At 41.7% G+C, this 23694-nt stretch overlaps 1 protein-coding gene across 1 annotated transcript in view; it reads right to left on the bottom strand.

The window, feature by feature from the left end:
• Positions 1-1018: 1018 nt before the first annotated feature.
• Positions 1019-23694, bottom strand: part of HDAC2 (histone deacetylase 2) — a 73823-nt gene continuing 51147 nt past the window's right edge. Inside the window, exons 10-14 of the mRNA XM_089683537.1 lie at positions 21376-21484; positions 13279-13409; positions 7267-7422; positions 2123-2180; positions 1019-1332 (exon numbers count right to left, since the gene is read on the bottom strand). Coding sequence (XP_089539663.1) covers positions 1302-1332; positions 2123-2180; positions 7267-7422; positions 13279-13409; positions 21376-21484 — 485 coding nt within the window. The 3' untranslated portion in view covers positions 1019-1301. The remainder of the gene's footprint in view (positions 1333-2122; positions 2181-7266; positions 7423-13278; positions 13410-21375; positions 21485-23694) is intronic.

Below are 23694 nucleotides of genomic sequence, written 5' to 3'. Positions count from 1 at the left end.
TGATGGCTACATCAGTTTGTTTTTTTTAGGTTTTTATCCCTCCATTATCGCCTGGTTATCTGGCCAGTAACACACCTCCTATATTAGAGTGCCCCCATTTTTGGATGAAGAAGCGCAGCAGGGGGCACAACAGACACCAGCATTGGGGAGTGTTAAATTTACTAGCAGATTTAAATACACTAAAACAAATAGAAGCCAAAGTCCAGCTCACACACTTTATAATCAGTTGCAGCAGTTTTCTTTCCTTTTGAGATAAAGGTTTTACATGAATAAATAAAAGCTGATCATTTTAAATCACCCCTGCCAGTGTTAAATGTTTTGTCTCATCCATGTAAACTGATACATTCTGCTAGACAGTGCAAGTGCAGTCATCACATCAAAAGAACTGGTAAGCTACAAAATAATAAAAATGTTTGCTTTTGAGTTTAATAATGCTTTAAAAAACAAAGAAGAACATTGTACAGTCTGACATCTGAGGAAGGAAAGGCAGATCAATTAGTAAAGATGATCAAATAGAATACCTTTATTTATATGAGAAAGCCAAACAAAAAAAAAGGGAGATTAGGTAAAAAATAGAATTACTTCTTCTGAACTGAACACCTTATTTTACAAAAAACAGTATCACTGGCATCCATAATGATAAAGCAGCCCTTCCATCCTATGTGCAATTCAGCTGGTTACATGGCAACAAAATGGAAGCACTCAGTAGTAATACTAAGGATCATGAAGGAAAGAGACGTAATCTGAATAAGATGTGAGATAGGCACTTGTCTGGTACCATTAGTATGGACACCAAGGAGGTGGGCTTTCTATGCTGCTTATCATACAGCGGTGCTTTCAACTGTGTTTTTTATAAAAAATTAAAGACTGTGCATGTGCTAAAATCTGCAGAACAAGCACACAGTATTCAATACGCTTAGCTTGGTCAGTGTAATGAAGTGAACATGGAAAGGCTGGCATAGTTATAAGCGACTCATACATGTTTAAATTTTCTGAAATCATAACAAACAGCACCTAATAAAGGCAAAAAAGGCATTTTAATAGATCAGTTTAAGACATGAAACATAATAACACATTCATCTTAAATACTATTACATAAAGCAAGGCAAAGATAAGAAATGTTGCTCCATAATTAGAAAACTCAATAAGACCTGCCAGGAAAACGATACCGTTTTACAATAAATACGGTCCATGCCAAGTGCTACAGGGTAGATCAGAAGTCTCTTGTCAAGAAAAAGTGAGGGATGAGGCAGACTCTACTTTCATCTCTGAACACAGCATCCTGAACACGTCCTGAAAGCTCAGGGATTACTTGGCTGATCTGACTTCACACTGTTAAAAAGGGGGTAAAAAAGGGAAACATATATAAAACATATAACTACAAGACTCTAAAGCAGCCTTTCTCAACCAGGGTTCCTCTAGAGATTCCTGCTGGGTACAAATGGAGTGAAATTCGTATGTTTCAGCAGAAACTGGCCGAATTTTGATCTCTGTTCAACAAAAGCTGATTGTTAGCCAGGCTTCCATTGAACATTCCTGCTGGAAACCAATAGCTGCAGCGCTGATCAGTGTATTCAGACAGGGGAGCAGTCCCTGCTGTCAGAATACAATAGTGCAGCAGGGGAGATCCCTGCATCCACATCACTTGTGTGAATGCAAGAACCTGTGAGTGTGTATTCAGCTTAAGAGTTCATTGAACAATGAGCAAATTCTGCCTCTCAGATAAGTAACCAGGGACAACAATTATATTTTTTTTTAGTTATTTGTAAGGGCGGATTCTTCTCAATGTACACTGGGAGCATTCTTCCCAGTGACCATCACACTAATGTACTGTGACTATGGTGATTATTAGCAGGGGTACCCCAAATGCCCAGAGAGTTAAAGGGTCTCCAAAGTGTGGTCTTCGGTGGGTGCCAGAAGAACAAGTTTTCCAAACTTCCTGGAAGAAGCACTTGTTTTGTTCATTGATAGTAACTTTTAAGCAATACAATAATTCTGTCACCTGTGACTTTGTAACATAATCTAGAAAATATGACATGTTGGTATTTGCCAAGGACTAAAGTTCAGGAACACCCCTTTAAATTTTAGAAGAAAGAAAGAAAACAAAAAAAAAAAAAGTTACCCTTTAGTGTCCATTTTCTCCACAGTATTGTCCTTAGATTTATCTTCTTCTTTCACATCTAGGAACAAAAACAAATGTTACTTGTGATTTTAAATGTGCTACAAGACATAGATAAGTATAAATACCAGGTTATAGGCATGACCGCATGAAAACTACTATTCCTTTTTTCTGACATTTTAAGCTAAAGGTGGTTCACAAGTGGTAGAACGACTGATCACACATGATGTGAAATTCCAAGAGATAGAAAAAAAATAAGTACAAAACGCAAGTAGTATAAAGAATTGGATATTCTTTTAGATCTGATTTAGAGATATCAAAACCCACAGTTTGTGAAATGATCCAATTTCAATTTCACTGTATTGGCCAAGTGTACATTCCTGTGCACTGCTTAATCCTTTAGAGAAGGCACATATTTATGGCAGAATCAACCAGGTACATGTATATTTAAAAAGTGGACCTGCCCTGGCCTAAAATAGTAACAATGCTGAGGTGTAGACACAATTGTGTTGTACTCTTTAAATCAATGTCACTCATGGCTTAGACTTCTCTCCAAGCCAGCCTTTCTCAACGTTTTCAAAGAGGAACCCTTGAAATCACTTTCCGGTCTCAGGAAACCCCAACTGAAAATTACTGTATCTGCTCATGATACATTAGTGTGATAGCCAGTGGGAAGAATGTTCCTTACACTTGTGGTCATTGGGAAGAATTATCCCCTTACAGATAGCTAAAAGATCAATGGTGTCAGTGGGAACTTATCGGAGAGGCAGAAATTGCTCATTGCTCATTGCTCAAGGAACCCTTAGCAACCTCTGGAGGAACCCTGGTTGAGAAGCTGTGCTCCAAGCTCTGGTCCTAAAATTTCATCAACCACATTTTAGTTGTCAAAAGCCAGTGGGCAGTAGGAGGTTCTGTAATATGACATTTGGACAGAAATCGAATGCCCCCACTGACACCGACCAACACCCCTGCCCCCCACCTAGGAGAGCCTTCCACTAACCCCACCCCCCAGCGATAGAGAGAAAGACACTCATCTTCACAGCTCCAGATATCCCCGAGAACGAGAGTCAGGCTTTGCAAACACCATCAAGCAGCCTGCAGCCTCTCTCGGATCCCACCTGGTCCCCATGGCGTGTATGTCCCTTCTTTCATCCCTTCTTCTGGGGGGGAGGTGCTGCCCCCCTGAAAAATGCCGCCCTAGGCAAGTGCCTTGTTTGCCTTGTGGTAAATACACCCCTGATGTGGACTAAGAAGGAAACAGGGGTTATAGGACCACAATTGTGAATAAACCTGTTAACTGTATACAGTTAATGCACGTAATGACCACATTCAGTCTAATTTTCACACACTTATTAAAAATTTTATCCACATTTACAGGTAGCTCTAGCAGTCTAGCTAAAAAATAACAGGGCCAAGGACAAACTTGCACTGCCAGGGCATAAGTAGTTGCAGCAACAGGTTTTTTAAATGTTGTTTATTAAACAAAACACAAATACTCATATTTACATTCAATGCAGCACTATTACCCCTAGGAATATTTTAGGCCAGATCAAGTTTAATTAGTAAACACGGCTGGTACACAAACTGCAAGTGACTCATCTAATCCATTACAATTTCTTTGATCATGCCACATCAGAAGCAAGTAATACACATACTGCATACTAACTAGGCATTTTGGCGATTTTATGAGCAAACCAAAAAAGTATCCAATACAGATGCCTGGCTACAGTGACTGTTTAATGGCCTGAAATCTGGAAGTAGCTGTACTTGATCAATAGCTGTAATTAACAATAAAAACAAAAGTAAGGGCTAAACATGGCTAGCAAAGTGCTTAACATTTGCAGAGATTTCCCAACATGCTGACCTCCCCAGAGTTGGAAAGGAAAGTTGCACCAGGTCTCAGAAGATGAGAATAGGCAGATGAAGAGCTCTTCTTCCACAAGATCACCCTTTTCTTCCCATTCATTCAGTTATGGTAAGCCTCACAAACTGATACATGTCTTAAGCCCAAAAGTACTTTCAATTAAGCCAGCGAAATAAATTTACAGTGCACACAAACAAAATGTATGCAATGTCTTAAAATGGAACGCACTTTATATAAAAATATAAAACAGAAGGTTCCATTGGGCTTTAAACTATTTATCCCCAATTGTTATAAGTAACTCATTTTTATCAAACAAATTGGATATTGCCAAGATAAAACAATTTCTATGATGTTCTATTTTATCCACACCAAAAGGAAATGCTTTTTAGCTTTCCCTCACAATAAATAATTTTGTGTACTAAAATTATTCTCTCCCTGAACCTGGATCTAATGAGCTGCAGCATGTTCATTCATAATGCAGCAGAAACAGCTGGCAATCCCTCTATTAGTTTAGTAGTGTGCCATCCTTTTATCCTGAAGATCATTTAATCACTATATAAAAGGCCAACACTGCAGTAAACAAGCATTCTAATACACCAAGAAATTATTGGGCTTGCATAAAAATGACAGCAGAACTGCTTGGTTTCACCATTTTCAAATTGCTGTTTTCTTGACCTAAGTGTGTTTTAGAGTTTCTCTTTACAGTATGTACAGTAATTACAGTCAGGTCCATAAATATTGGGACAAATAATGGATTTGAAATGAAACGAACAAGATGTGCTTTAACTGCAGACTGTCAGCTTTAATTTGAGGGTATTTCCATCCAAATCAGGTGAACGGTGTAGGAATTACAACAGTTTGCATATGTGCCTCCCACTGGTTAAGGAACCAAAAGTAATGGGACAGAATAATAATCATAAATCAAACTTTCACTTTTTAATACTTGGTTGCAAATCCTTTGCAGTCAATTACAGCCTGAAGTCTGGAACGCATAGACATCACCAGACGCTGGGTTTCATCCCTGGTGATGCTCTGCCAGGCCTCTACTGCAACTGTCTTCAGTTCCTGCTTGTTCTTGGGGCATTTTCCCTTCAGATTTCTCTTCAGCAAGTGAAATGCATGCTCAATCGGATTCAGGTCAGGTGATTGACTTGGCCATTGCATAACATTCCACTTCTTTCCCTTAAAAAACTCTTTGGTTGCTTTTGCAGTATGCTTTGGGTCATTGTCCATCTGCACTGTGAAGCGGCGTCCAATGAGTTCTGAAGCATTTGGCTGAATATGAGCAGATAATATTGCCCAAAACACTTCAGAATTCATCCTGCTGCTTTTGTCAGCAGTCACATCATCAATAAATACAAGAGAACCAGTTCCATTGGCAGCCATACATGCCCACGCCATGACACTACCACCACCATGCTTCACTGATGAGGTGGTATGCTTAGGATCATGGGCAGTTCCTTTCCTTCTCCATACTCTTCTCTTCCCATCACTCTGGTACAAGTTGATCTTGGTCTCAACTGTCTATAGGATGTTGTTCCAGAACTGTGAAGGCTTTTTTAGATGTCGTTTGGCAAACTCTAATCTGGCCTTCCTGTTTTTGAGGCTCACCAATGGTTTACATCTTGTGGTGAACCCTCTGTATTCACTCTGGTGAAGTCTTCTCTTGATTGGTGACTTTGACACACATACACCTACCTCCTGGAGAGTGTTCTTGATCTGGCCAACTGTTGTGAAGGGTGTTTTCTTCACCAGGGAAAGAATTCTTCGGTCATCCACCACAGTTGTTTTCCATGGTCTTCCGGGTCTTTTGGTGTTGCTGAGCTCACCGCTGCGTTCCTTCTTTTTAAGAATGTTCCAAACAGTTGTTTTGGCCACACCTAATGTTTTTGCTATCTCTCTGATGGGTTTGTTTTGTTTTTTCAGCCTAATGATGGCTTGCTTCACTGATAGTGACAGCTCTTTGGATCTCATCTTGAGAGTTGACAGCAACATATTCCAAATGCAAATAGCACACTTGAAATGAACTCTGGACCTTTTATCTGCTCATTGTAATTGGGATAATGAGGGAATAACACACACCTGGCCATGGAACAGCTGAGAAGCCAATTGTCCCATTACTTTTGATCCCTTAACAAGTGGGAGGCACATATGCAAACTGTTGTAATTCCTACACCGTTCACCTGATTTGGATGTAAATACCCTCAAATTAAAGCTGACAGTCTGCAGTTAAAGCACATCTTGTTCGTTTCATTTCAAATCCATTGGGGTGGTGTATAGAGCCAAAAATGTTAGAAATGTGTCGATGTCCCAATATTTATGGACCTGACTGTATATCCTCCACAGAGAGAATATAGATTTATGCACACCACAGACAGACAGATCTCTCCCCAACTGGCAATCAATGACAGAAGTCAATCATGGTCAACCTCCTGTCTGTCCAAATGTCAGCATGAAACAGGAAAGTAAATCCTGCTCGCTACATCGAGTTTCATGTTCTTTATTTAAAGGATAAGTACACCTTCGGGAACATGTTACACCTGTTTTTAGGGTGGAACACGTAACATGTTCCCACACCTGCAGCCACTCACCGCTCCCCTTCCTTCAGAAGCACGCTCCCATTTTTTTTTATTTCCTCCAAAATCAGTGTATTCCCTTGAAGGAGATAATAGTCCTATCAATCATGTCCAGCATACCACAGACCAATGCAAGTACTATATTTGTGAATAATCTCTGAGTGGTCTCAGCATAGTTTTGCATACATGCACTATGCAAGTGATGTGCCTAGGGAACTCTGAAGATGCAGCTAGCAGGGCGGGAAAGAAGGATGAGATTGGAGGTGGGGGGAAGGGGTGGTGTCAATGGACAAAAATAAATAAGAGTTATACGGTCAACTGAGGCACAACCTCATAAGGCTGTAACAACCAGTGAGACATTTAAAAACCGTACACAAAAATATTTTACAATGCATTTTTTTTTCTTCTCAGTAAATTAAATCCCACCAATTGAAATCAATAGGACTACACTGCAACTACAAACCAGATCCTCCTTCGGATTAATAATAAAAATAAAATAAATATACACACACGCACACACACACACATACACGGCAGGATGCCTTCTGAATGCCTGGCAGCCCCTGCTCTTCATCCTTTTCCAAGCTTATACCAACCTTTTCAGAAGGCAATAGAGACTGCTGTCCATTTAAAAGAGTCCATATGGAAGAAAAATATGTACAGATGTGATAAAAGTTTTGTTATAATTTGAATTCAGTTATACTAACCGGATTTTTTGTCATCATTTTCCTTTTTATCCTCTTCAAGTCTTGCTTTTTTTGTTCCCTTTTTATGATCAGCAACATTACGTCTTCCTCCTTCACCCTCATCCTCAGAGTCTGAAAACTCTTCTTCACAGGCTATCCGCTTGTCAGAAGCTCGTACTAGAATTGACAGAACACAAAATGAAACAAATTTAAGTAAGGCTCCAGAAAACACATGAATATATTTTTCATGTAGCTATTAAAAATAAAAGCTCAAATCGGTCCCCCAGGAAGTCAAACATTTTCATTACTATGTGAACTCGATTACTGATTATTCTAACTGAGGCTGGAATACCAACTCTGTTTATTTTAAAGGCAAAACAGTTTTACTTTTCTACCCGTTTGAAAGGTAACTTCTCTCAATGCTACAAACAAAACAATGCATTCTCTGGGATAAAGTGTTTAAAGACTGTACAGTTCCAAATACCACTAATCACTTGCATAGAAAGCTTATTAATGGTGGCTATAAAAAGCCATATAAAAAGGTGGCTATCAAAAGCCATGAGCACAATTTATGTATAGCTTGCAACTATAGGGCCATTTATGATCATCCAAGGGAGTTGTAGAGTACTGTCAGGGCTCCAGGGTATGACCAGAGGTATGTGACTGACGCAGGGAAACGCAGGCTTCAGATATGTTATAAATATAATTTATTAACACTAACAATACAAACATAAACGCAGTGCAATACTAAAACATAACACAGTGCAAACGAACCTAACCAAACCACCCACAGATAACAGTACATACAATGCAAGCGTCGTCAGGCAGGCCGGGATTATCAACAGGAGGTCAGAACGTATGGGGTTAAGCAGGAGAATGGTCAGACAAAGCCAGGGATCAGGAGCAGGAGAATGGTCAGACAAAGCCAGGGATCTGGAGCAGGAGAATGGTCAGACAAAGCCAGGGATCAGGAGCAAAAGAATGGTCAGACAAAGCCAGGGATCAGGAGCAGGAGAATGGTCAGACAAAGCCAGGGATCAGAGCAGGGTCAGCAACGAATCAGACAGGAACAGGGAGCAGGAATAGGATACAGGGCCCAGGAGAAACACCCACCAAGGCAGAGTCTGCAGGTCTGGCCATCCCTTAAATACATCAGTATAAGCAGTTTCAGGTGTTTGGCTGGCTGCAAGGTTGAGTCTCTGATTGCTGGGAGCACCTGCTGGCCAGCCCTGGTACTGCAGCCCATAAGGCAGGCGAGTCCCACCATTGCTGGCCAGTCCATTCCTGACAAGTACTTACTGCACAACTAGATTCTTCAAAACTTTTTTATGCTACAATGAACAATTAAAGTGCTATGCTTACTTTTATCAGCATTATTTGTCTGACAATCACACCAGTTCCACTGATTCAATGACTACCCCCAAGATAGGCAATTATCTCTCCTTCCATAGCTCTTTAAAAATATATCTGCCCAGCTATGGGCAACCTCAGAATCATGAGATATTTAAACTAAGAAGTATCCTAATACTACAATGAAGCATTCATGTCCACCAAATAGTATAAACTAACATTTCTACTAAAAGGGGGGGGGGTCACCTTGCAGTGCTTGGAAGTTCCTGTGCTTGTTTTTCAGATCAGTTGATTAATACCAGAGAAAAGACCCAAGATCTTATGCCCACAGCCTACATTTAGAGCCTCAGATTCTCTCCAAATTAAAATCAACAATTCTTCTCAGCAGTAAACTCTACCCTTGTAGTCTGCCAAACAAAAAATGATGAGATGGGATGGGACTTAATCTCCGCTTGAAGAAAAAGCCAAAGCACTTTACAATCCAAGTCTAGGATCCACGATCCTTCTGGGACATAAAGAAATCAATATGAACACAAGTGCAAGTGCTTGTGCATTGACAGCAACATTTGTGTTTACACTCTGGTGGACAAGACAAGTTCATTTTATTATAACGTTTTAGCTGCCTAAGTAAAACCTATGCTGTGAGAAGTATCTAGCATTTTCAGGAGAGGTCAGCAAGGGAAGGATTCATTCTTCCTAAGGATGCTGCTGAGTTCACAGAGACAAAATATTTTGTTTGCTGTCATCTACTGTATCACTTTCAATTCATAAACAAATCACTTCTTTATTTCAAGAAAAAAAAAAAAAAACACATAGCAAAACACCAGCTTCTTTCCTTAAAATAAGGAACATCACTAAACACCATCTACAACTCCACTGGGTAATTGTTTTAATGCAAGCAATAAAAAGCAACCACTGAAGACAGAGTTTATGGGCAAAACAAAATTCACAATAGCTTAATAGTACAGTACAGGACAGGCTGAGGGGTTGGCAAAAACATGGAAATCAAAACTGCCAACGGTTCAAAAACCTATATAAACTATCAGATGACAGCTTGAAGTGCCTTGCAGCTAAAGCTCGCATCATCCAATCCATGAACACCCACTTGGGTAAGCCTCGAGAAAGTGAACAGAGGATAAGATGTGGCCTTGCAAATCTGGGGGACAGATGCTTGATGCTGGAAAGCCCAAGAGCCACCAAAAGACCTGGTGGAATGAGGTCCTTTCCTTAAAGGCACAGGCCGAAGAAATAAAGTTGTCTGATCCACCTGCCAATGGTGGAGTGAGGAGCAAGATTTCTTCAATGAGAGCCCATAGGTAGTACAAAAAGACTCTAACATCTAAGTACTGTTGGGATATTTCCTCGGTGTGTATTGGAGCAGGACAGGGAAGAGGACAATATCCTCATTAAGGTGGAAAGGAGAGACTACCTTAGGTAGAAAAGAAATTCTTGTTCTCTAGACCACCTTGTCCCTGTTTAAGACTAGAAAGGGCTGCCAACTCAGAAAAACACTTAACAAAAGTAACGGCCAACAGGATGGCAAAATTACATGTGAGGTCTCCCAAAGGGTTATGTCTAGTCAGCTCAGCTAAGGCAAAAACCTGTCCCTTAAAAAGGTACTTGGGGTCAGACGCTGGCAATGATCAGGCTAAAATAAAAACAACAGAGTGTTCCCTGAGTTGTCTATCCTCTGACAATGGAAAGTAAGCCTTCCATGTGAGATGGCAGATTTTGCAGGAGGTAGATTTTCTCGCTCTCAGTAAGTAAGAGTCAGAGATAACGCCTATCCCTCAGGACCAGGGTTTCAGCAGCTATGCCATTAAAGACAGTGCAGACTTAGAAACAGGGTGGAATAGGGGCCTTGCATCAGAACGTCTGTTCTGTTTGGAAGAAGCCATGGCTCATTTGTGCATGTCAGTGTAGAGCATCCTTCTGGGCCAATTCGGTGTGATGAGGATCAGTGGACCCTTTCTACTTCTATTTTGAGGAAGAATCCTCATCAGAAGGCAGACATATCAACCCTGAATGGAGTCCAAGGCATCCAATTTGAAGCTTGAAGGATCCCTGGCCCTGGCTACAAATCTGTTCAGTTTGATGTTGAACCTGGAAGTCAGGATGTTCACATTTGGTTTTCCCTACCTTTGACAAACTCTGAAAGATCTCTATGTGCAGAAACTCCTCTGCTTAGAAAGCTCACCTGCTAGCTATCAATGCCAAGGATATGGATGACAAAGAGAGCTAGAATGTGACTTTCAACCCAAGGAAGGATCAATAAATTCTCTTGGAGCAGCCCAACTTCCATTCTTACTGAGTGATGGGAGTCTCGATTTCTCCAAGGACCATGTCTCCTGGACAGTTGTGCCTGTAGGGCTTGCATCCATTGTCACTACCTTCCAGGGCATGTGAAGAATTGACTAAGTCCAACTCCAGGGCAGGTGTAGGAGACCCACCATGCCAGGGAATTAAAATTGTTGTTTCCTACAACAAAATGCTGAAATGTGTTGATGTAAAGGAAGACTAGGATGTGTATGTGTAGATATATCTTGAGTGTTTTCTGAAGCCAGATATTCCCCTTATATAAGAGAAGCAATGATAGATCTTTCTAATTCCATACAGAATTTTTGTAAACAAAGAAATATGTCTAGATAATTTAAGTCCAATATGGGGTAAATGTCCTTGTTTGATTTGGGGACTATGATTAGGTTTGAATAAATACCTTGGAAAATTTCCATTGAAGGAGTCGGTACAACTACTCTCTGTGACTGAAGTTGGCACAAGGCAGCCATTAAAGTGTTACTAAACCCACAACAGTAAAATAAGTCTGTGTATGCAGTAAAGCATGCTTGTTATACTTACTGTGGAATCTAAGGGGTTAATCCTCTGCATTGTGTAAAAACGCCATTTGATCCTGACTTCTCTGACCCTTCCCTTCTTCCAGTGTTCCCCTCCTATCTCCTGATAAGACATGTAGTGTGGAGACACTCTGCACATGCTCACTCTGGTGTGTGTTGCTAGAGTTTTTTTTTCCTTGGGAGAGTGCATGTGATCAGCATAGGGCAAATAAGCACTGTCCAGATAGAGGTCAGGGGTTCTGCATCCTCCCAGAGCAAAATGAAAACTCCTAAAACAAGCTTTAACCAGTGTTTTACTGGACACTGATATAAGTCACAAGACTGTTCTAACTGCTGATGAGAAAAGGTATTTAGCAGATTAAATTTACTAAAATAAGTGCATTTCCATGTTCTGTGTACTGTGGGAGACCAGATATAGTGAATGCATGGGCCTGGGTTTAGTAACACTTTAAATATGATTGTTTTTGAGCTTACATGGGTAGATTAGAGGGTAGAAAGGGAGGAGGGGGCAGAGACAAAAATTCTATTTTGTACTTTTTGAAACGATAGATTAGACCAAGAGGTCCAGGGGGGTTTAGATTCAAACTGGGGTAAACACCAATTGAGTGAGGGCACCCCTCCATTGTAAAAGAGATTTTTGGGCGGGCTTGGAGGACTTAAGGGGTCCAAGTCTTTCAAAAAAAAAAAAAAAAAAGTACCAAGCTTTGGTTTTGAGGTTGATGTCTGGAAAACTGTATTTTCTAGAGCATCAACACATATTAAGGTTGAGGGCATCAGTTACAGTTGTTTTAAGAAAACAAATAATCAAAGATAGGTTCATGGTCTATTGGTTTTGGCCGGTTCGCAATATTCTGGCAAATAGACATGGCACCCATTGCCAGCTGCAAGGAGGCCTTTAAGAGGGCTTCCAGACACTTATCAACAGAATCCCTAAAAGAGGGAACATCCTCAATAGGAAATGTAAGGTGTTTTAAAAAAGAACTGTAATGGCAGGATCTACTACCAGAACAGCCCATTTTTACTTAAATCCCTTTTTCATAGGACACATTTTAGCAAATAGCTTGAAAGGAGTGAAAATCCTTTCAGGATTAGGCCAATCCGCAGGCAGTACACCTTCATTTTGTGTGGGAATGGGAAAGGTCTATTTTGATTTTCCTGGCCACTTAGTTCCTCCATAGGGGCTTGTTTTGGCTATGGAGAATCAGGTGCTACTAGGCAAAGACTAGTTTGCACCACATCAATTTGGCTTTCCCAAATTGACAGCAAAAGTGGAACTACCCTCTAAGACATTTCTTAAAAGTAATCCTGCTGCGTTGACTTGCTAAAGTCAACACAGATCTTAATTCTCTGTTATTCAAATGTTAAATACCAAAACTTCAGTGGGCAGTAGAGACTAGGGATGCACCAATACTGTTTTTTTTTTTTTTTACGAGTACCGGTACTTTTTGGTGCAATTTGCGTTAATGTGTCCATAAATGCAAATCGCACCGCAAAGTATCGGTTTAGGGATCGGTAGTATTTTCACAAGTACGAGTATTGGTATCAGTGCATCTCTAGCAGAGACATTTGCCTGTATTTCAGAGCTACTATTACATGAGAAACATTTTAGACCAGACCAAGATCACTTTACAGGAGGGCAAGCCAAGAATTTAAGGCTGTTTAGTTTCAAAAGAAAAGAAAAAAACAAAAAAACAAAAACAAACATGAGACAGGTTATTCTTAGATCTAGCTATACCGTTCTAGAGTGTTTTGTTTCGAAGTTCCTCTTTAAACAATTGAAAACTCAAATACACAATTCAGTCGCTCAGTTATAATTAGCAAAACTGCTCACTAGAAATACGCTTATCTGGGTCCTCTGCTTCTTCGTCTCCACTGTCCTCCTGAATGGCATCTTCTGGTATAGCCTGCATTTGTACACCCGGCGCATGGGGAAGCATACGTAGATTCTCAAATAAGCGCTGCCTATAGTGCAAAATATTTAAAAACAAATGAACAAGAGCAATTCCAAAATTTGTAATGCCACAAAATAATGCTCATAAATCAAAATAAATGATGCATTTGAAACAGGATCTTCGGTATATTTCAGCGCCAATGAAGAATAGGACAAATATGTAGGGAAAAAGAAAGGCCTACAAATATCCCACCCCTTGCTTGAGTATATTTGATTTTAAAACAGCAATAAAATAGGACTTTTATACTCACCATAAAATCCTTTTCTTCATTTCCATTGAGGGACACAGGAATACTGTCGGGTTTTACTGGCACCTAAAGGAAGATTGGACACAAAAAAAAAAACCTACAGGCCAGCCCCAAGATAACCCTTCCTTTACCCAGCATTCCTCAGTTTTAGCAAGCAGTACTGCCAGCATGATCATAGAGGAAGCGGGACCTGGGTCCCTTAAAAGACTTTAAATTTTTACTGTAAGTACAAGAGTCCAAAAACATTTTCACTTTCTTGCCCATTGAGAGAGACACAGGAACTCGGATACTGATGGGATGTCCAAAAGTGGTCTGAGGAGTGGGCAACACAGCAGCAATCAATAACAGATACAGCTAGAGAGTTGGGGACTACCTAGACCATGGGACCCAGAAGCCATCTGAAAGACCAGAGCCTAAATTGTGAATTGGATGAGACCCATCTCCTTACCAGATAGGCGAAACTGTCAACAAGACCAGAGGGAGGACACCAAGAACCAACCTAATGCTCAAGACCGAAAAAAAGGTTCACCACTAGAGCGAACAAATCCACACGGAGGAGAACAGAATCTAAACCTTAAAGGTTATCAACCAAACCCCACAACAAATTCCTGTGAAGAAAACGACCCGCAACCTGATGTGGTCAACAAATGGAGACAACCCCTGGAAAAGAACAGGAACCTTAGGCCAAACTGCTCACAATAAGAAAGACAAGCTGATCTACATGGAAGCCTCATACCCCTAACAAAAGGATGAAATCTCTTTGACTAATGAGGTTGTCTGGCCAGGCATCTCACTTGGCAAGACTTATCAGACAGAACCTTCTATCACGAAAAAAACAACAGCCCACAATGGTTGTAACGTGATTCATGACAACCAACAGAGAACTCAGGGGTTTAACTCAGGGGTTTAATACCATGGGTAGGCAGAAAATAGAAGTGAGACCATAGTCTTAGACTGGTGGGATAGGAATCACTACATAAAACTGAGGAGTATGTAAATACATCCTCCCTATGCGGCTGGAACACTCCAGAGAATCCTGCAGAAGAATTCCCTGCATATCCCTTCAAGATATTAGTGTAAGAAAGTGCCTAATCCAAACTACCATGGCACAAGCTACAGGGAACATAGATGTACCACTGATGGTGTTTGCCTTGTTAAAGAACAAAGCAGGGGAAACCAGCCAAAGAACCTCTCTTAAGAGGCTGCAATTCCACCAAAGGAAGGAGTACCATTCCACAGGTGGACAAGTCCCACAAAGCCATCAAGACATGCTCTGTTCCTGTCCGAGGATACCTGCAGGTGTATAGTGTGTTCCTCCTGCTGACTATCTTGGTAGGCACAGGGCCCTCCAGCAACAATCTCCACCTGGCATGCAGGATCTGAGGCACATATAGGTCTGCACCCTCCTCTCTGTCCAGAGGCTACCAGTTACCTGGACACTGTCCTTAAGGAAATGAATGTGAACGAAGATAAGACTCTTGGCATTGTCCAGTGCAAGGACCAGACTATCGCCGCTGTTACAAGAAGGCAGTATGGGGGGACATTTGGACAGCAGTATTGCCATTTACGGGACGTGGCCTCTCTGGGGGGGGGGGGGTATTACTGGGAAAAGACTGACCTGGGGGTGGATCTGCAGAAAACATTTAACAGTGTCATTTCATGAGATAATTTAAGAGGGCGGGTTTAGGGGCGGAATTAGGGGCAAGGCAGGGTAGGGATTGGGTGAGGCAACTGGTGGCAAGTGACACTTAAGGCCTGTTTTTTTTTTTTTTAGCCTTGCCATATACCATTAAGGGCTTTTTATTCCCAAGGACAGGAGATTTCCCTGAGGAAATGAGGCGTGACCTGGATGGAGACAATAGATGGAGCAGGGAACGATGAGGGGGAGTAACCCTGGGAGTGGGCCTAAACACAAGGCTCCAGATATCTATGCCACATGTTTGATTAAGAAGGGGTCTGCCTTGGTGGTAGAGAGACCCTTTTTGAGGAATCTTACTCATAATACCATGGTGTGACAGATTAGGGCCACAGCCAATGCAGGTTGGAGAGTAGAACCTGCCAGAGCAAACTGGGATTTAAGAATAGATTCCAAATGCCTGCTGCTAGAATCCTTGAAAAGTAAGCATGCCCTTTACTAGTCTAGGAGTTTTCCCCATTGAGGTGGGTCACTGATAAATCAGTGGGTACAGACCACCATTTAACAAATAATTTCTCAAAGGAGAACAGTTCCAACACACTTGCAGGTGGGACCCGGCATGCTCCGGGGTGCTTCCAGTCTGCTAGACGAGTACTTCAAATAGCAGGAGAAGTGGAAAGGTCTTTGCAGCTGTTTGAAAATAAATGTTCTAATATGTACCAATGGTATTTCTCCTGCTTCTGAAAAATTGCAAGACCAATCACAGCCCAAATGATGTCTTCTACTGTGTTTATAACAAGTTTCAGCATCCCACTCCCTACAGTTTTAGAAGGTCAATCTATAAGTTTATTGATGTTTTATAAAATTTAAAAGAAAAAAAAAAAAACCAAACAAAAACCAAATCCATTTACATAGACATTAACAGTAAAATACAAAACAGAAAATACAGAATTAGGGTTAGGTGGAAAAAAATATTAAAAAAATGGGAGAACACATAGGATAGGGTGTACTAGCGATATCCAGTCTAGTGCCAGGGAAGGAGGGGGAAAAAAAAAAAAAATGGGGGGGGGGGGGGCCGAGGGGCGGGAATGGTAAAAAGGAAGGGGAAAAGAACGGGTGACAGAACAAGAATAGGCTCGTCCGAGGGAAGGCACCCAGGGGGATAATAGACCAGAAGGAACCAGAGGGAAAGAAAACTCCAGTTCAAGCAGCAAAGAGGTCACAAAGTACAGAGGACTCTGTATATATTCCAGGAGAGCCAGGTCCGGCGACAGCGTTCACGAGTGCCCATTTCATGTGCCAGGAGTGACTCCATACATTCAATATGATCCACCTCCTTGACCCACTCTAAAAAGGGTCGGAACATGGTGCATTCTCCAATGGCGAGGGATGATCAGTCTGGTAGCCGTCAAACAATGACACAGAAGTCCACGTTTAATATGTTTGAAAGAGCCAGGTAGAATAGGAAGCATAACAACCTGTGGTGTATTTGGGACTGCCTGATCTGTAACTGCAGTATAGATACGCAGGATAAGATCCCAGTAGGCATGGATAGGGGGACATTCCCACCAGACATGGAGCAAAGAGCCAGGGGCACCGTAACAGTGCCAGCAGAAATCAGGGGTGGAAGGGAAAATCCTGTGGAGTAGGGTGGGACATCTATACCACCAAGTGAACAATTTAAAATGAGTTTCCTGTGCTTTACTGGTCAGGGACAAAGGATGAGTGAGAGCAAATGACTTCAGCCAGTCTTCGGCTGATATCTGCGCATGAACCTCAGCTGCCCTTCTAGATGTGTACAGTAGGAGGTCAGATTGGACCCTAGAGAGGAGAATCTGATAGAGAACAGAAAGGGGACGCAGGGGAGGAAGATCTTAAAGGAGCAACAATTCAAGAGATGTAAGATCTCTGGTCAGTAAGTCTACATTAAAAAAGTATGTATGTAAAAAAGAGCAGAGTTGCCTATATACCATCCATTGGGCAAACATTGCCCCACGTTTGCAAAAGATGATTGGTCAGGAGTGGTAAAGAAGGACGACTCCGAAAATTCAGGTACTGTCCAGGAAAGAGGTAAAAGATCACAGGGTGCAATAATCTGTTCCAGGGATACCCACTGCTTTGTAGGCGTGTGATGGAACCAGTTCAATAATCAAGTGAGAACTGCTGCTGTATGATATAAATGCAGATCAGGTGCCCCTGCCGTTCTATGTAATCTTGGTTTCCGAGTGCCACAAATAAACTTCGTTAAAGAAGTCTGCAATGTTTTGAAGAAGGGTCGAGGGATGGCGATAGGGAGAGTCTGGAATAAGTAAAAGAAGCGGGGTTTGACATCCATTTTTAGTATATTGATCCGGCCAAACCAGGAGTATAAGGAATGGTCATAATTCCAAAGATCCTGTAATGTACGTTGAAGTAAAGGGTAAAATTTTCAGAGAATATATGAGACAGGTTAGAGGGGATTTTAACACCCAGGTACTTAAGGATAACTTTCCTTTAAAATTTTGCTCTGGATCTCTTAACTTCCTGAACCTTAAGAGGACAGACATTCAGAATCTCAGACTTTGTAAGATTGACCTTAAAATTGCTGAATTCACTGTACCGATGAAATTCTGATAGGATAGAAGGCAGAGATATATGTGGGTTGGAGACAGAGCAGTAGATCATCCGTGAAAAGAGCCAATTTCACCTCCTTCGAGCCAATGGGGACGCTGGTAATATTGGGGTTACTGCAAAGCGCTATCGTCAGGTGTTCCATAACCAGAACATACAAAAGAGGAGATAATGGACAACCCTGACGGGTGCCATTAGTTGTAGGGAGGCTCATCGTTAGAGAGCCATTCAGGCGAAGTCTAGAAGTAGGGGAGGTATAAAAGAGCGAGAATTTTCTGCTGCATGCCGGGGCCTAATCCTATTTGAGATAGCGTTTACACCAAAAATGGCCACCTCACCCTATCAAATGCCTTCTAAGTGTCCATAGATAGGAGGCAAACGGGGAGTCCAACAGATTGAGCATAGTTCATAACTAAGAGAGTTTTTAAAGAGGACCAGGAGACATTTATATATGGCAATGGAGACACCCCTGATTTTGGATGATGGAAGGACACTGTGAAACCATCTGAAATAATATCTCCTGGAACAAATAGGAAGACTATCGGCACAGAAGTCAGTCTCCTGAAATAATACAATGTCAACTTTAGACTTGTGTAGGGAGTATAGGATTTGTCCCCTCTTAGATTGGTTGTTGAGGCCATTAACATTATAAGAACAGAGCTTAAGAGCAGTAGGGGGTGGTATCCTGGGCGCCATCCTCAGGTGACACTAGAAAGAGGGAGAGTAGAAGTGAAGAGGAAGAAAAAAAAAAAAAAAAGTAAATGGAAAATTTTTAAAAAAATCACTAATCCCTGCCAGAGGGTCAGTGATCCTACGGGGGGAAATAGATACGCATGTAGGGCGCTCGGGGAGGAGACCCCGGTGGCAAACAAGATCTCAAAAATAAAGAAAACCATGAAACAATACAGAGGAAACCCTCCAATGTAAGAACCCCCCCCCCCGCCACGGCTAAGACTACTGGCATATGGAGAATCCCAAGCGTGAAGTAGATGTACAGGCCAGAAAAATATAACATACAGGCCACCCAGCTGGATGCCCGGGAAGGGAACCATTCCTTATCAAAGGCCCACAAAAACAGGTTAAGGTAATAACACAACCTCGAAAACAGTCAAGGAGTAAAATCGACCAAACATGTAGAATGAAGACTAAACATAATGAACACCATAAAGGGCTGGAGCTCCGATGAAAAATTAGGAGCAGCTAGGTCCCCCTACGGAGCGTATGAAGCTAGTCAAACTGGTATTTCGCGTGGCAATGGGAAAACCAACGACCTTCTTATAGCATGCCAAGGGGACAAAGTAGATGGTAGAAGGAGAGTAAGTATTAGGGACTCCCCCCGTAGGGGTCAAATGGAGTGAGGAGAGCAAGGATAATTTACATAGGGTAAATTATACCACTTCCATAGGGAGTCACGGATCTCCGAGATGTGAATCAAGTTCACAGACCAAGTCTTCGACTCATTGCTCCCGTTGATGCACACACACAACATCCATAAACAACATCGCAAGGGATACATATCTCAAGGCTCGCTGTGAGCGAACGAGGTATTAGGCATAAAAGCATCAGAAAAGCAAGAACCACCCCGTAGGGGGGAGGACCCCGCACACTGTCATGGGACAATAACTAAAGAGGCCAATAGGGATGTAGATAACTTAGTACTACAGAAACAATTGTAGAGAAATTAAGTATAAGATAGCTAACAAAAGAAAACAAAGAAAACAAATGGACGCCTCATAAGAAAAAGAAGAAGTGAGTGAAAACACTGGTGAAATCCATATAGATGCACATCAACCGGGGCATTCGGACTCCACTGGTGGCCTAGAGCTTGAAGTAGTTGACTGCGCTGGCAGGGAGGCAGGAGAGTATCCAAATCCTACTGGCAGTGGGTCCATATCCAATCCAGGATAGGGAGATCAGGCAGGTGAAGAGCAGATAACACCATGGGTATATTAGAAGGACATCTAATGATGAATAGCTTGTCTTCTCATTGGATCTTCAATTGAAACGGGAAACCCCAATAATAGGAGATGTTGTGTTCCTGTAGCAAAGCAAGTAATGGCTTTAGAGCCTTCCTTTTTTCCAGGGTATGAGGAAAGATATCAGGTAGAAGTGTAATAGACCTACCATCAAAGTCCAACTGGTCTTTCTCGCAAGCCTTCCTCATGTCGTCTTCCTTGGTACAGTAGAAGTGCACCTGACAGATGACATACCTAGGTTTAGCAGGGTCAGGATTGCAGAGGCCTAAAGCCTGATGCACTTTATTTCCAAATCCACAGAGTTGGAAGTGCCTAGGAGGCCAGTAAAGATGCCCTGAACCATTGGTAAACCGTTGCCTCGGGTAGCCCCCCAACCTAATGTTATTTCGGTTGCGATTGTCCAAATCCTCATGGAGGAGGAATAGCTGGGCAATGTAGTTTTCATGGGCATCTAAACGTTGCTCCTGAGTCGTCGCAGTGGCAGACAGCGAGTGACCGAGTGACAGATTTGCTCTAACTCGATGGTCTTTGAACAAGTCAGCTGCAACTCTGGCTTGGGGGAATGAAGCTTGGAGCGATACCCTTGTTCAAGGCGTTTCACATAGGCCTCCATTTCAGTACAGGTGGGTAGAGCACGGAGGTAGTCCTGGAGGTCCCAGTCCTCATGCCCATGGCTGTCAGCGGGCGAGGATGGAGGTGACATAGTGGGACACTGCCCATTACACTCAGCAGGCTGCAGGACTGGACTGGGGATAGACGAGAGGGACTGAGAGCGGGCTGAGGTATGGCCGCGTGTACTTACAGTCGCCATCTTATAAGTGTCGCAGGAGCAGGCCCGGCCATCTGGCGTGAAGAACTCCGGAATGCCGTGACGGTGAGTCGTGGAACCCGGTCCCGGCGGGTGGCCGGAGGTGCTGCATCCCCTTTGGCCCATGAGAGACAGGAGGCGATGAGGTAGGGTTTCCAAGAGCAATGATATCCCCCAGGTCTCGGCAGGAGCGCAATCAGAAAGCTGCTTCTTCCTCCATGTGCAGGCAACGCCCCATCTATCTTTTAAATACCAAAATGCAGCCAAACCATTTTTTTTTTTTGCTTTCAGTAGAGTGGAGAAGGGCAGTCAGGTTTTTGTTGAAGTTTGTTTACCTTTAGGGCAGATTTTTTCCTCATCTACTTTCCATGTGGCTGCCTGTCTCGGTTAGAGAGATTTTCTATCATTTCCTGTCCCAGTGATATGAGGACAAGAAATGAGGGGGAACAAAAAACACCTAAACCAAAACCCTAACCTTTCCCTACTCTTTAATAAATTGTTTTTGATGGGGTTGGTTTTAAATAATAAACGCAAGTTATCTTACAGTTTTCTACCAGAAAGATATAGTACCACTTGGAAAGAATACAAATAAAGCAAGGCTGCCTCTTGTCTAATATTATTAATCAAGCATTAAGAAGCTTAAAAGCAAACATTAAGTGAAAGGTAACATCTAAAACAGCAAACATTGATTCTCCTTACTTTATTTTCTCCATGTACTCCGGTGTATTTTGATTGGTCATGTTAGAAGGGCTAATATGAAGCTTGAAATCTGGTCCAAAATATTCAAAGTAATCATTGTATGGTAGCTCTGAGAAAAATAAATTACATTCAAAATTAACACATGACAAATCTTCATTCTTAATTACCTGTTTGTAAAGTATAAATATGAAAGTTCTCTGATGTCAAGTAAAGGTTTGAGCAGCGTTTTGTTCACTATGATATTTTTTATTCTGATGAATACACAACTACAGGGCCACCATCATGCAAGTGTAGACTGTGACTTACAACATCACTCTGAATAACTAGACCAAAATATTAGAATTTTTGGTTTACCTGTAAAATCCTTTTTTTGGAGTACATCACAGAACACAGAGGACTTTATATTCCTGACTACTTGGGATGTCCCAAAGCATTAAGCATGCAACAAAACCAAACTTGCTCAAAATACCCAAAATAGAACAGGGGGAACCCCACTACAAAGCTTCCCGTAATACCTTCTGCCCAAAACTGCCATCTGCGTGAACATCCACTTGTTAGAACCTGGTATGCACATATAGAACAGCTTAATGCTGAACAGTCCAGGAAGCGTTGACACTCCTGAGGGAATGACCCTTAACCAGGTTAAAAGAACCTTGCCTTTGATACCATAGGCATGAGAAAGGAGTTGATGAACCAACCTAGATATAGTAGACAAATGCATTTAGCCCTTATGAACAACATAGAAAAACAGTGAAGCACTTCCTCTTTAGGATTAGGACAAAAAGGATGGGAACATAATGTCCTGATTTAGTTGAAACAAAGAAACCACCATAGAAGAAAATAGGATCAAGGCTTCAACACCATCTTATCCTGGTGAAGAACACGAAAGGCTCCTTTAAGGAAAGTGCAGCAATGGCCATTAAAAAAATACCACCTTGCACGTGAGGAGTGACAACACTAAAATTAAGGTCTTATGGAGACGGGTTGTGCAAAAAAAAAAAAAAAAAAAAAAAAAAAAAAAAAAGCTTTCCACATACACTGTTACACAGTACCCTCCTGGAGTTTGATTTTCTAGCTACAAGGAAGTTAGAATCAGAAAAAACACCGCTATCCCTCAGGAATTGGGCTTCAACATGCAGTCACAGTCAGTGACCGTAAAGTAAGATGAAAGATTGGATCCTGTAACAGCATATCTAGATGATCTGTAGAGCCTAAGGTTCGACTGCCAATAGTTTGAAGATGTTGGCTTACCATGTTCTTCTTGGCAAAATCGCTGCAATCAAATTATGGGAATGTCCTCCACCTTTATTCTGCACAACAGACAAGGAAGAATTTGAGGTGGGAAAGGCATAATTATGGAAAACCGATCCCAAGGAATCATCAGGGCATCCAGTGCAAATGCCTGGGGATCCCTGGTTTGGAACACAAATCTGTTAAGTTTGAAGTTAAATTTGGACGCCAAGAGATCCACATCTGGCATCCCCCATTACAGACAAATCTCTGCAAAACACCACCTGGTGAAGGGCCCATTCTCCCAGATTTAGGCCTCATTCACACAGGACATTTTTTTTAACTCTCCTAGAAGCCAGCAGCATTTTTGAGTAAGACCTAGTTCACACTGGCATTAAAAACAGGCATTTTTAACACTCCTCAAACACCTATGCAAATGATACTATGGGCAGCACATAGTGCTGTTCACATTGTCAAAATATGAAGCGTTAGCATTGCATCACTTAAAAATTGAAGCCTCATGTCAAGTCAGGAGGAGTTGAAGCTTTTCAACGCCTCCCATTCAAGTCTGTGGTGAAACTCCTCAAACACACTGGCAGGCGTTTGCGGGGCATTTGCTGCGTGTTAATAACATTACAGTTTATTTAGTTTGTGGTATGGTTTTAACACTTGTCAAAAGCTTATGAAACACTTCAAAACTGGACATAAGGTGTTTGGGGAGCGTTTTTAACATAATAAGCCAGTCTAACACCCATACTAAAGCTCATTAATGCCTGTCTAACGGCCATCCTAAAGCTATAGGAGCACTTGGTAAGAGTTAAAAATTTAGTCAAAGTGTGAACAAGCTCTAAAAATGCCTGACACTCGTAAAAGTGTTTAAAACTTTTACAAGCTTTTAGGAGCTTTTACAGGTGTCAAGCTCTTGGGCGTTAATTCATTGCATTAGCCAGAATAAATTATTCTGGTCTTTGAAATGAATTAGTCTCAGTTACTAACGATTAGACGTGTTTAGCAGCTTTTAATAGTTTCAAGCATTTTTTCGGCCCAAACTCTTCTGCTCCTGGATGCACTGGCATTGGGGTTTTTTTT

This window comes from Staurois parvus, unplaced genomic scaffold, assembly GCF_062004578.1.
Source record: "Staurois parvus isolate SC_StPar_1 unplaced genomic scaffold, SC_StPar_1.0 ptg000314l, whole genome shotgun sequence".
In the NCBI taxonomy this organism is placed as follows: domain Eukaryota; kingdom Metazoa; phylum Chordata; class Amphibia; order Anura; family Ranidae; genus Staurois; species Staurois parvus.
The sequence above is the reverse complement of the archived record's forward strand: the minus strand, read 5'-3'. Positions and strand labels throughout refer to the sequence as shown.